Genomic DNA, 14,881 nt, shown 5'->3' with positions numbered 1-14,881 from the left:
TTCACAAATACCTAATACTACGGTGTTATATATGTCACGTGGTTCGGTTTTGGACGGTAGGTTAATGGCAAAGTATTGACATAAACTTCTTTCTTCTACCTGTAGTTTGTACGAACGATAAACTTTTTTTTGGTATTAATAGTATTCTCAACAGTGAAATTGACCATATATCCAACTTACACCATCTTTACCTATAAACATTTCAATGTCGTAACAGAGTAAATTTTTCACGATTCTTGATCTCTGATAATGAAAATAATTAAACTATCCAATAATGTGGCCTGTAACAGTTGTTGTGTTTATAACACTAAACCATTTTAAAACTAACTCACCTGATAGTAAAAAAATTAAAAGAAATGCACAAATGTAAACAAACTGGTTCCAATACAACATCTAAGTAGAATGGATATGACTCTAAACGTATACTTCAACATACATAAATAGATATAAAATATCATGCAATATTCTGAAAGAAGCATAACTCTGTGAAAAATAGTAAACTGGATGACAAACTGGTCTACACGTTTATTTCTTAGATAGATGCACTGTTTGTCTAGCTAAATAATACACAATAATTAATTAATATGGTCATATACGCATATCCTTAAATTTCCTATATAAATATTGGGTTAGTGTAGGAGTAGAATATTTTTAAATACATCACTCATATTATACAAACTCTAACACTATTAGGCCTACTCTTAACATTTTATTTTTTTCTTAAAATTTATGTGTAGATGGAATTCCCTGAAAGTGGTAAAATTCGATAATAAGTAGTCGGCCAGCTTTTATGATCGACCTACCAATATTATATCGCTGCTTTTTAGTACTTTACTAACAACATGACATTAATATTGATAAATTATGTCTTTTATGTAAGAAAGAAAACCAGTTTCACGTTTGTTTGGAACCTTTAGAGAACACGACAACATTGATTTCTTTCATCTCCCTCCAACAATACAGAAATATTGATAGTAGTATCAGATGATGGGATATTGTTTTGTTCGTTTGGAGTTTTGCTAGGTGTTTCTCAACTGGGGACAAGGTATATCAGCAACATGGATAATGTACAGAAGGGGAGACAACACAGAACCTTGTGGGACTCCAGCATGTAGTGTGAAAGTGCGAGAGAAACCCATCAATCGAAATCGTGGCATGCTGTCTGTGTAGAAAAGAGATGAGACAAATATAGGAAATAGGAAAGTGTAACATGTGCAGTTTGGGGAGTAAACCTTGATGCCAAACTGAGTCAAAAGCACGCCAGGAATCAAACAGAAGCATGCAAGAGGGTCTTTGAATCTTGAAATGATTGGAAAGTGAGTCGGACAATTTGAGAAGTTGATCGAAGGTAGAAAGGTGTGATCGAAATCCCGTCTGAGTATGTGGGCAGCAATGAATTGCTGAAGATGGGCAACAAGGATGCATTCTAAGGTTTTACTGAAAACACTACTGAGGCTGATAGGACAATAACAATTAACATCATAGGCAGGTTTACCCGGTTTGAGAAAAAGCAGAATAGTGGGAAACTTCCAGGAAAAAAATACTGAGGAAAGAAGAAAGGTGTAGAACAATGTAAGAAGTTGAAGGAATTGCATAGGGGAATGATGGGCTTGGCAGCAAGTGATACCATCAGGACCAGAGGCAGAGTTACGACTTCTTCAGCCCCACTGGATATCAGCTGCGGTAATGGGAGCATGTAAAAAAATCATCTTCAACAACATGGGAAGAACTAGGAGTAAGGTCAATGAGGGAGTGGTTGTTGTGTCACTGTAGTCAAGAATATGACGTTCCAGTACCTGAAAGTTCTGTTCATAAAAAGCAGCAAAATGGTTGGCCTTGTCCAAAGAAAACGCAGCACCATAAAAAAGAATATGATAGAAGGGAGAGCATCGTTGACCTGTAAGGAGCTTAAAACGTTCCAGAAGTGCGAGGAAGAAGAGGAATTACTGAGATTGTTACAGTCCTGATGCCACCACTGATGTCGAACTGTCCAAACAAAAATTATGGGCAGTTCATTAAAGACCCCTAGATCGTTGCAGCAACAAAAGATCATGAAACCGATGGGATTTATGCAAGAAAGTGGAAGAGTGGTATAACAGATCTACAGCTCTTTGAGGTAAGGCTGGTGTATGGGGGGCTGAAAAAGTCTGTATGTGTAAAGCACTGACATCGGAGAGAAGATTTGTGAGAAAGGTGGTGAATGAGTCAAGTCTTCTGACGTAAAAGGTCTATTCATATCTGGTATGGCACTAGCAATGTGTGGAGCATCAGATTTCCAGTCAGAAGAATGAAAATTTAAATTAGTCCGACAGGAAGCACGACGAGCAGACAAGTTCTGCAAACAGACGCAAAGCTCTATGGAAAGATGATCACTACCAACTGGAGGACACATGTGGAGTCATAAGAGGAACCAGGTTGGAAGAAACAAAGACAATATCAGGTGACGAATGAGATATCGGACGACTAGGGGCTGGCAGAGGTAGCAAAGAACCAGAAAGGGAGCATAAGGAGGACTAAAAATGGACAAATTCGGCAGAAGTCCTACTGTGGTAGTTGACATCAAGAAGAATATAGCTGTAAAACGATTGGTCCAGAAAGGAGAGAGAGAGGGGGTATTGGGCAAAGAACTCCGGGACGAATGTAGATTGTTGCAATAGTGACGATCATATCCTCGGGGTAAGTGGACTGCAAAAGGGGATGTAGGTGCACAGGAAGACAAGTACGAATCGAATAGGATGAACAAATCAATGAAGAGTGCACCCTGACAAAGGGATCCTAAGTGGGTTTCAGTAAAGTTTTGTAAAGGAGAACACAATCATAGGAGCCTCTTTCCAACAAGATCTCCAGGTGGTGGAGGTTGCAAAGAAAAGTGAATATTTACAAATAAGTACTTCAACATGTATTTACTACTAGATCCCATTAACAACGATATGGAAAGTGTTATTTAAGTCCAGAATAAGTGGTCTGCATGTGAAGGCAAAAGATGGCCTTGGCTGCATGGATATTATTATCTAAACAAATGTACGTTGGAAAAGGAGGACATTCTGTAGTATCAATATGACAAAACGGATGATATCCACCGCAGTAGGAGACATGGCAACAGAGTTGACTGGAGGGGTAGTTGCATTGATGGTATGCACTGGAGCAACAGAAGCAGGATCACCAGTCTTGGGGGGGGGGAGGCTTACCCTGGCACTTGGAAGAATATGTTGGATGATTAAGTTGGCAAGTGTTGCAAAGGGGAGGAGAGCTTAAAGAAGATTGGTGAAGGAGGTGAGGTCTGTGACAATGAGAACAAATTGGTCAGTTAGGGTATTTAGCAGAGCCTAGGGCAGGAAACGGGAAGCTTCAACCCGATAGCACTGATGGAAAAGAAAGGCTCCATTAGACATGAGATGATCTACAGGGTCGCTATTCTCAGCCAAAACACGAATCGTAAAGGTAGGACTGGAAGAGTTTTTTAATACAAATGGCACTTGTGAATGATATGTTTTAAAGTAGAAGTTTGGAGAAGATATCTTTTTCAGTGATGTCAGGATAAACCCCATGAATGACATAAGAGAAAAGAGGTTTACTATGAGGAGGAGGCTGTTTTAGAGCAATGGAGCAAAGTTGAGTGAGAATAGTAGATTGACCCAGATTAAGCAGGCCCATTTTGTTATTCAGGATATCATGCAATTGAGGGTTACCAATTTTCACAACTATGACATTTCTCGTTGGAATTAGTTGATGAACGTCCGAACGAAGGCAGTGTTTAGAAAGTTCGAGGAAGAGGGTCCTGGTAGAGAAATATGGGGATCCATGCCCGAAAGTAGGAGCACAGTAATCTGAGGAGCTTCAGTAGTTCCATAGATCTAAGCACTTCACCAGAATTGGCAGATCAAGTGGAGGCAGGAGTTGACTAAGTAAAAATGGTAGAAGCAGAAACGGTAGATGAAGTAGAACCAGCAGCAGACAGTTGAGAGACAGTAAACGTAGTTGCACCAGAGGATGATGATGAGACAATGGCAGCATATGACAGTTGTGGAACATCAGTAATAGTCGAAGAGCTATCCACGTCCAAACAATCAGCCCAGGAAGGAGAAACTCCAAGAGCTGCAGGATTCTGAAGTACGCTGTCTGTGAGTCGGGAATAAGGTCGAGGCGACTAACCCAGTTGATCCGACGTAATTAACCACACAATAACTGGAGGCAGCCCAGAATGCATAAATACAAATATAAACAAATGAAAAAGTAAGGAACAAATAAGTAACAACTATCAAAATTCACTCGCCAAAAGGAACTGCACACGAGCAACAAGACAATCCGCAGAACTTTTTCCCTGATCCACCATCCGCGTGAAAATCGATTTGAAGGAAAGAACTTCACTACATAATGTATTGTTTTGATAATTAAGAAACTGGTGTTAATTAAACGCAGACCTAAATAACATGTACACAGTTCTGTCAATTGCGTAAAGTCTTCAACTGTTTTATCTTTAATTTTAATTTAGATAACGTTTTATTTATTTATTTAATTTTTGCGAAATTGTTTTGTCAAATATATCTGATTAGTAGTTTTCCTTTATTTCCCCACAAAAATACGTGTGGTAGAAACAGAATAATATTAATGTTATATGTTAATTAAGCCATTATATCCTCTTACACAAAAATATTTCTAATTACTAACTTCAAAAGATATAGTATGGTAAACTTAATTATACGCCCTTATCATACTACGGGGAAACAAAATTTAAGAGATTGTGAATACCAATGTTTGACTTGGAGTATAACAATGACTTTTTTTTTTAAGTAAGTTTAATTTTTCATAACTGCCTATTTATCTTGAAAATATGAAGCTAATCAAACATAGGTTGACATGTACAGCAAGGGATATATGTGTGTAGAGTTTATTAATTTCAAATTTAGTAGGTATAAATTTGTTTATAAGTATAATATTCTTTACAGATATAACATTGTTTATATGTATATAATTTATTATGGTTATAATACTGTTACAGATATATATATATCATGTTTACAGGTATAATATTGTTAATGCAATTTTTGTGGATTTTTTTTGTTGACGTTTATGGCTATATTTGCAATGTAAATGCATCATTTCTTATTATGTTTGATCTGATCTGTGTAATGGTAAAATATTTTTTAACTTAAAAATATGAACAATAAACTTCAATAACTTTAAATTTCTGAAATCTGGTTGCCTGTAAAATATTTCTATATGTAAAATACACATTATATGGCCCATTCGTTGTATTAGCAGTTTAAATATACTTTATACCATTAAGTCTAAGAGTATTCATACCATATATGCAATAAAGATATTTGAATATCCAATTCAGAATTTGTAATTATACATCATTTCTACACTTATGCCAACTGTACACTGTGTATTGAAGATATTTATAAGAAATTACTCGTAACATTTCAAGGCCAATTGTAACAGCCCGGAACCTCCATTGTCCAACTCGGAAAGCAAATCGTTATAACAAGAAGATAAGTGGTGAATCTGATAATACATTGCCATAATATTCACTTTATAACATTTTAAACAGCTTATCTGCTGAATAATAATCCACAGTGATACATTAATAAGAACAAGGCGTAATATCAAATCATTGTGAAAGAGAAACAAAATTTAGAGCACTACATATATAATATTTGTTTGTTTGTTTTTAATTATGCACAAAGCTACACAAGGGCTATCTGTGCTCTGCCCACCACGGGTATCGAAACCCGGTTTCTAGCGTTGTAAGTCCGCAGACATACCGCTGTGCCACTGGGGGGCCATATATAATATACATTGCATCTCTGTACGGAGTTAAGTATCATTAATGTAAGCTTTGTCACCATGGCTTTATCTCCAAAATCCACAATCTTTCATTTCCTCCAACATATATCTATAGTTGTTATTTTAAACATGTTTCTATCCAAATTAGAATAACTATATAGCCAAATATTTTACATCACATCTTTGTGACACTAAGAATAATGATGAGCTTGATCACTGAATGCTAAAGATATTTGTACAAAATTACACGCACATTAAGAATAATTGCTTACATAATGACCACAAAGCATTTATTTTATCACACTGCGAAGAATAGAAATAGATAGAGGGACATGCGACATAGGTTGGTAAACCTCCGAGAAAACCCCAATTCCGCTGCTAAGTTTAAGCCTGTTAGCTCCAAAAGTAACACACAACGTGAATTAACACTGGATACTATAACAGTTAATTAGAAAGAAAATTGCTTAAAATATAAAGCTGTCTACTGATTGTTCCACTAAAATATATAATCAAAATAAAATGAAACTTCAAAAAAGTTCAAACTGTATTAAAAAATTTGCATAATTAAATAAGCTCTGTACAAAATTAAAAGCCCTGGCATGGTCTGGCGATTAGGGCGAGGGATGAAAACGTGGTCAGATATTCTCACCCTTTCAGCAAAGGTAGTGGAGGCTTTATAATGTTATGATAAGTCTAATACTAGTTTATAAATAACAGCCCAAGAGCTGGCGATGGTTGTTGTAAAATGGTTCCTTTCCCAGGGATCTGCATTTCAAATTCTATCACAAATGATCATGGAGAACTCAATCAAAAGCTGCACGCTGATCCAAAGATATGAATGAGGACGAAATATTTTCTATCCTAAAAACAAAACAACAAAGCGGTCTTAAGAACTACGCTTCTTTTACTCTGTGGCTTGATACTTTATAGGACTGAGTTCATCTGTGACAACCTTAACCATCCATAAACTTAAAACTGTTGTAACTGTATAGGTCATGCACGCTCCTGACTTACTGATCTGGTAACCATGTCTCTTAGATGATGGTCGGGTTGAATATACCTAGTACCAGCCTATATAAGAGTATTCATATCATATACCCAGTAGAGATCGTTGATCAATATTCATTTCAGAATATGTAATTGTAAGTCTTTTCTAAAATTATGTTAACTGGTCAGTGAGTATCGAAATACTTTAAATCGGAATTGACGTCGAGAAACCGTGAAATAGGATAAATATTACTTTTCTGTTTTCTGAATAATTAAGTTGACTTACAAGAAGTTAAATAATTCGAGTACTTTTTGATTTAAATTTTTTAACTCCAGTACCAATGAAGAGAAAATTAATTAAATAATTCTTTTTATTATGCAAATAAAAATGCAAGACAAACAAGTTGATGATATTTTTTCATATTTTCGATACATCTATTATTTGGGAAATACAAACAATGCTTGAGATGATTTTATAAGATTCAAAACACTAAGGGTTACTCTGGTCCAATTGACGATTAAATTCAACTCCTTGTATTTAATGGTACAGTTCAAAAAAATAAGTAACGTATACACTTTGTGATTAAATCACAACTATTATTACATGTCCATGTTATTCAAAGTCCATGTCTAGTTTTATTAATTCAGAAAGTTATTTATAATACTTCGAGATCCACTTTCCAGTTTGAAAAACAAACAGGTAAAACATAGAAATAATTGTATCTCCACTGTCCAGTTTGAAAAGCAAACGGATAAAATACAGAGGTAATTGGTAAATCGGATGATAGGTTATCTATAGATGATATATTTATTTAACATTTTAAGCGCCTTATCTACTATATAATCCACAATAATAAGGTTACACATGTTTAAAATCCTACATCATTGTGGAACAAAAAAACTTAGAACACCACACATGTAATATACATTATATCTCTCTATGAAGCCTAGGTTTGATTTGGTTTTTCAATTTCGCATAAAGCTAGCCGTCCCTAATGAAAGAATAGAGGGAAGGCAGCTAATCATCACCACCAACTCTTGGGCTACTCTTTTACTAACGAATAATGATATTTATCGTCACATTATAACTCCCCCAACCACTGAAAGGGTGAGCACGTTTGGTAGGACAAGTATTCGAACTCGCGATCCGCAGATTGCGAATCGAGCGCCCTAGCCACCTAGCCATGCCGGGCTCATTACTAAGTGATATATTTCATTATTTTATAAGCCCCTGTAGTCGTAATTAGATAAACACACCCACAGTTTTATTAAATACTTTTATTTTAAGTGTTTCTTTAAAAAATAAAAAGTCCAGTTGCAGATATTTAATTTATACATTGAAAAGACTCCTATTTTGATCACATACACCAGTTTATTAAATTTTAATTACGTACAGTAATGAAAATGAACAATTATCAAAATATGAAGATGTTAAATTCACCTTACTGATTAGATATTTGCTTTTTATTTCTATATTAGAAAACGTTTCTGGTAAAATGAGAGAATAATAATGTTATTATAAATTATCTTTCTGAATCATCACTTTCTTTATTACAATGGGTAAAAAAATGTTAATATGCACAATGTGTATTAAAAAAAAACAAATTATGCCTGTCTTCTAAAATCTCTATTAGCAATATGTTAAAGATGTAATATTGGAGAAACATTACCTTGCAACCAATGTTCATATTTTTAAATATTACAAATCTTGCCACCTTTTTTATTTACTTGGTATTTAAATATATGCTGAAAGAAAATCATATTGACTATAATGTAATGTTTCAAATTTTGGGTGCCATTTGAGAAACTATAGTTTTAAATCTATTGTTGACAAAAATACAAAAAAGTTATTTATTTTACAGCACAAAATTTCTATTGATTCTCTAATATTTAATTTACTTTGACTATTGGGTTCGTTTAAAATGATTGTTTAGTGCCATTGTATTGAAAGAACTGTTTCAACAAAGTGTTCAGCAAGAGGAGAAATTAGCATCTTTTTGTTATGTATATAACCTTTATGTTCATTAAGACGATATTTCAAATTACATTTAGTCTGACTGATATATATTTTTTGTTGCATTCACAATTAATGTTATATATACCTTTTTTTTCTCTGAAATGTATTTTCATCTTTGATGCTAGGAATTATTGTTTTAATTTTGTTAAATGATTAAAAATAAGAATAAAAATATTTTTTTCTGAATACATTGGCGACTTGGTTAGTTATACCTTGTACATATGGTAATATTACTGTACTGTTAATTTTATTATCGTACACAGTTTAATCTAGTACATTGCTTGATAAAAATTGAATTGTATTTTCTTTATATTGTTACGTCTCCGTTTGTTAGTTGATTTTCCGTAACTTCGTTCCGACGAAACTTTAGCGACACAAGTCCTTTCTTAATAAAACTGGTTTATTCTTTCCGAATACAACTTTACGATACACTTAATTTCAACAGTCGCGCTATAACAACGAACGTCTCCCGTGCTCAACTTCAACAATACTCTCTGACTGCAGTTCAATTACTCATTACCTCTGTTGTCCCGTCACGTTGTGAACGTCTCATATATATATATACAAGACTAACACATATCAAGTAAATGCTAGGGCATTCTTGAAGGAACAGGATATTTCTAGAAACAGGTGGCGTGATACTAGTCACGTGACCTCGCTGACGCAACAATATTATACTTCAACTATATAAACAGTATAGCCTCTGTCGTTAGCAATGCCATTTATATAATTTAATTAGTTTTCCAAATTACAGTAGACTCTCCCTGAGCAACCATCTCCCCAAGGAGACCACTTCCCTATTGCATACAAAATATTACAGTCCCGACAATTTGCCTATCTTTACTATTATAAATTATTTCTCCAGGCCGACCTCTCCCCTATTCCATACTACGGCCACTGAAATCAGTCCTGAGGCATTTGTTGACTTTCAATATTGCGACCGCCCGTTGTTTGTTATATTTGTTGTTGTTTGTTATTTGACGATAAACATTAATATTAATAGGTGTGGTCGTTGTTGATTGCAATCGTGTTCAATATTTAACAACACTCAAGGCGTATCACTTTTAAATTACTCTGATAGTGTTTCTAGTTAAATTTTATTGTTTTATTGTCTTTTGGACCATAACTTTTAAAAATTCCAACTATAAAAAGTTTCAAAATAGACAGTAACATGAACCAAATGTTACACTAATCAAGTTACATAAAGCTCGTTTTACTCGCGAGCTGTTGATCCTAGTGTGTGTACCTCGTAGATTTGTTTGTAATTAAGCACAAAGCTACACAATGGGCTATCTGTGCTCTGCCCACCACGAGTATCGAAACCCGGTTTCTAGCGTTGTAAGTCCGGAGACATACCACTGTGCTACTGGGGAGCGTACCTCGTAGAAAAATATATATTTTATTAATGTTACCTAATTTTACCTTATTTAGCCTAAAATGTTCTAATTTTTACATTTTTAGTTACTTTTATAATAATAAATAAAGAACAGTTAAGAAATATAGCACTTACCTGTGTAACCTTTCCTTTGTCGTTGACTGTCCTTCTATGTTAGCCCTAATACTTTCACCAGTGCTATAAGTCCACAGAATAATAACATGTCAACAGTTGAGAAAGTTGGGTATCTGTCAGAAATTTTCTTGTTCTCTTTATCATGTGACTTGAACAGTTAGAAATTCAACTTAGCTCCCCACTACGTCCTCGTGGGAATTTTTTCTCATAATCTAGTTGACTGTAACATAACGTGGTATGAATCATATTGCAATCAATCAGTTAAAATCTAGGCTTTCTATTGGTTATAAATTTAATAGGAGGCGCTACAAAAGAATCCGCTTGAAAGAGTGATGTTTCACATATTCTTTAATAACATTTCCGTGACAGATACACTGTGTACACGTACCGAATCAGTCGTCGAGTAAAACTTCAAATAAACAAACAATCCTCCTAAAATTCTTTACGTATCGGAGGGTTGGAACCTTCATTATTAAAAGTAAGTTTTATTTTAAACTATATCTTTAGAATATAGGTTTCGGTTTCTTTTTGCATATTATTTAACTTGTATCTAAACTTTCTAATTATTAGAATACTTGTATATGTATTAACAGCGTTGTAAACAACTAGAGTGGCCACCTCTACAATTTACGTTATCGTTTAACGTTTACACTATCGCTGTAGATTATGCATATTTTTCACAATTTTTATCTAAAACTCTGACATGTAGTTTTGTGTCATAATTTCTCCTTTTATAACACGAACTCATGTTAAAACACATACAAAATCAACTTACACAAAATAGAAAATTTAATAGAAATAAAGAAAATCATTCAAAAAATAGAGAAATATCTTTTTATATATATATATGTGGGTGTGTGTTATAATATACTAGCTGTCTAACGGACTCGTTTGTAACAAAGGATAAGAAACTGTGCTTTCTGCTTCTATTTTTTCCTTATCATAATAGACATTAAAAGTGCAATAAAAATACATAAAGGTATTAACAGTGAAAAGAAAGAATGCTAATGTGAAATTAGATATGTCCCCCCCATGACCTTTTTCATGTCATCCTGTATCACTGTGTCAAGTTGGGTGCTGATTGATCAAGAAATGTGGAATATCCAAACAAACAGACAAAAACTTAACTTTATTTATTGGATATAAAAAAATCTGTTAGAATGGTACGTTAGTAATGACGACTGGAATTCCTTGAAATCGGATTTCCCTTCGGCTAAATAATTCACAAGAATAAATGAATAGCATCAGTTCTACATGTTCTTTAATTTCCTCTACAAATATAATATTACGGTGTGAGTAATGAGGATTAAAAAACGCCGCTCTTATAATATACACTCAAACACTATATGAGGATTAGTCTTAATATTCTTATCTCTTGCCTTTCGTGTTAAGTTGCCTAGTCTAACCCAGAAGTTGTACAACCCTCTGAACTTTCTACCTACGACAGCTTCGTACTCGTTATGTTACTAAATGCTTTCTTTCTCAAAATTTGATCTTCTCTGATGTCCTTGCCACCAAAATGAATTCCGTACAAATGGTTTTAGAACCTGCTGATAAGCTTTTGAACTTGTCTGTTGTGCCATTTCCGCCAGATGATCTCAATGTCTCATCTATTAACTTCTTTCTATCCAGTGAACTGCAACCCATGGACTTAACTGTTTGACCTTTCCAGAGTGACTCGCCTCCATCTTTTCATTCTCTAGTGCTCCTCTCACTCTTCCTGCTCCTCATTTATCTCGTTCTCACTATACTTCCCATTTAGTCCTTCCTTTCTTTCCCACTCGTGTTCTCTATATTTTCTCTAACTCTTCTATTCTTCCTCCTTTTTTATCGTTTTTTTTTTCGTCTGGCTGACGAGAGGGTGTAACCCTCTAATGACCCGTCAGTCCCCCCCTCAGGCTCGAATGAAATGACACCAAATGGTGATGATGATGTATTGTAAGCTTTTATATGTCTGGAGTTATTGAAGTGTGTCAGAATTTCCTGGGATAAAATATCTCGCTATTAAGTTATCAAGCAAAGTACAAAATAGTTTGATATTTACTATGAATGAACCAGAATAAATTAGTAGCCTCATTTAGGCATATTCTTGAAATTCTTGTATAAAGGTATTAAAGTTTATTTAAGTGTGAAATTTCTCATTGTGTTTATTTCTTATAAAAACTGAACATTGAAACATAAGAACTTTAAGTGAAAATATTATATCACTTCCAAAGCTAAAGAAAAAAAACAATTTTCTCTTATCCAGAATAAAAACAAACTTGAAGGTGGATTAAATTTGGAAAGAAGACGCAATGACCTTCTATATTTAGAAATTTTGATACAAAATTTATATTTTTAAAGCTCTTCTATTGTTTGTATTTTCTTCAGAAGTAAAGTCGATAACGTCTGGAATATTTATGTCAATCAGGGCTTAAATCTTAGGAGTTTTGATGAAAAAAAAAAGTTCCATTTGAAAATCTTACATCAAAGTTATCTTTCTGGTAACATAACATAAATAAGAATTTTTAACTAATTTTTTGAAAAAATACCAATGACATAATAGCTTTGGTAATTCTGATAAAAAAATACCTTTTTTGAAACATACAATAAAGTGCGTATATTAGTTCAAAAGTCAATGTGAAATCTGTGATTGTTTTCATTTCTTAGAAAAATATCAAGCCAGAAACGTTAGGAGTAGGATTTTTCTCTTATCTAGAGCCCTCCAGTGGCACAGCGATATGTCTGCGGACTTACAATGCTAGAAACCGGGTTTCCATACCCATGGTGGGTAGAGCACATATATCCAACTGTATAGCTTTGTGCATAACTACAAACAAACAAACTCTTATCTAGAAGAAGAAAAAATTAAAGATGGATTAAATTTGGAAACAAGCCGTAAAGAACTTCTAGATTTAGGAATTTTGAATGAAAATGCTTGTTTTTTGTAGTCCTTGAAATTTAGAAGAAAAACAATAAAGTAATATTTAATTTATCTAATACCTCAATTTTTGGGACAATCAACAGCCTTGTGAACACGATAATTGTGGCAGAATTTGTTTTTGATTTACAAAAAAATCATTACATAATGACCGGTCTTCATCTTTTTTTAGCTCCTGGTGTGTATTTTACGATGAATATGTTTTGTCATCGCCATTTATCAATATTAGGGTTTGTAAACCCTTCAGTTCTCTTGTTGAGTTACATTTTGCTAGTTGTCCAGTTTAAAAAATCTTTTCCCATTATTGTATTCATGTGCCTGAATTTTCTTCAGTAGACCAACTTCTACCATATGAATGCATCGTCATCTGTCTCTTGTTGTGGAGAAGTTTGCATTGTCTCCGAGCCGTCAAAGACACAATCCTTATTCCAGACCTCCAGCGGAGCAGCTACATTCACCTTCCCATCAAAGATATCCTATTATTTGTTAAAGGATGGTACTTCTGCCTCCTCATCTAATGATTCTTTTCTTGACATTTGTACACATTCCTATGCTGTTTTTGCATTTCGTTCTCCATTTGTCAATATAGTTAACATCTGTAACATCTTGGAACATCTGTAAGGCGGATCATCCTACCTAGTCTTATCGATGACCAGGTAAATCTTTGTCAAAATCTGACAGTCTTATTGCAGTTCTCCTCTTAGTACCACAAACCCAGTGACACCATTTAATAGTCTTATTAATCGGCCACCTACTACTGAAAGAATTCTGCGTTGCATAACTGTTGCTTTTCAAGACATCCATCCATGTCATCATGTATTTGTTCTGGACAAGATTAGTCATGCAGTTAAGCCTGTTCTTAAAGATCATATGACCTCTTGACCTAATGCTAATTTTTATTTGAGACCTTTATTGGAACCAAGATGGCCAGTTTGCCTGGAGACATATTGTTAAGTTTCATTATACACGAATCAACCACTCTAGGAACCTCGAGAAGGAAGGCACCCTACCGCCTAATGTTATTGTTATAGAAATGGCAGTAATTGTTATAACTTGAATAATGTTTTGTAGTATCGTGCTCTGATACCCCTGTAATAAATAAGGCAGGCAACAATAACCCTTGTAATACCCGTGTAATTAATAAGGTCATGTGTGTTTGTAAAAATGGGATAAAAATAAAGACGCAAAATAATAGATAATCTTTCTTATTTTTTCTCTTTCATACACGAGATTGCTTCAGCAACATTTCTTTAATCTGCTACAGATTTATATAAGTTAATTCTGTCTGACACTCTAATAGTGTTCTAAAGTTACTTAACAGTTATAAGTACTTAAATTGAAAGCTTATACTGAATACAGAATCGCACTTTGCAACATAAAGACAGAAATATGATAAAAATGTGAAACTTTTAGTAACCAGTAAGCTCTGCAAAGGTTTGGTCCAACTCGTCTGAGATGGCCTTGTATTTGTCCTTCTCGTTGACCAGGTCGTCTGTAAAAGCAAATCAAGATGACGTGTGAATATTTTACACTTATATTAAAGTTTAAAACGTAGGTGTAGAGAATTGGTTAACTTTTTTATACATTAATTTTGTCTGGTAACAGAAAAATTACTTTTAAAAAGTAAAGGTTATTAGAATATATATATATATATATA

The 14,881-nt window shown here is 34.1% G+C and overlaps 1 protein-coding gene across 1 annotated transcript in view; it reads right to left on the bottom strand.

Moving 5' to 3' along the window:
* Positions 1–14,443: 14,443 nt before the first annotated feature.
* LOC106469212 (tropomyosin) overlaps positions 14,444–14,881 on the bottom strand; it is a 9,603-nt gene continuing 9,165 nt past the window's right edge. The window contains exon 9 of the mRNA XM_013929679.2: positions 14,444–14,716. Within this exon, the coding sequence (XP_013785133.1) occupies positions 14,634–14,716 (83 nt within the window). The 3' untranslated portion in view covers positions 14,444–14,633. The remainder of the gene's footprint in view (positions 14,717–14,881) is intronic.

Source organism: Limulus polyphemus, unplaced genomic scaffold (assembly GCF_000517525.1).
Source record: "Limulus polyphemus unplaced genomic scaffold, Limulus_polyphemus-2.1.2 Scaffold3357, whole genome shotgun sequence".
Lineage (NCBI taxonomy): Eukaryota > Metazoa > Arthropoda > Merostomata > Xiphosura > Limulidae > Limulus > Limulus polyphemus.
This window is presented reverse-complemented; position numbering and strand designations above follow the sequence as displayed.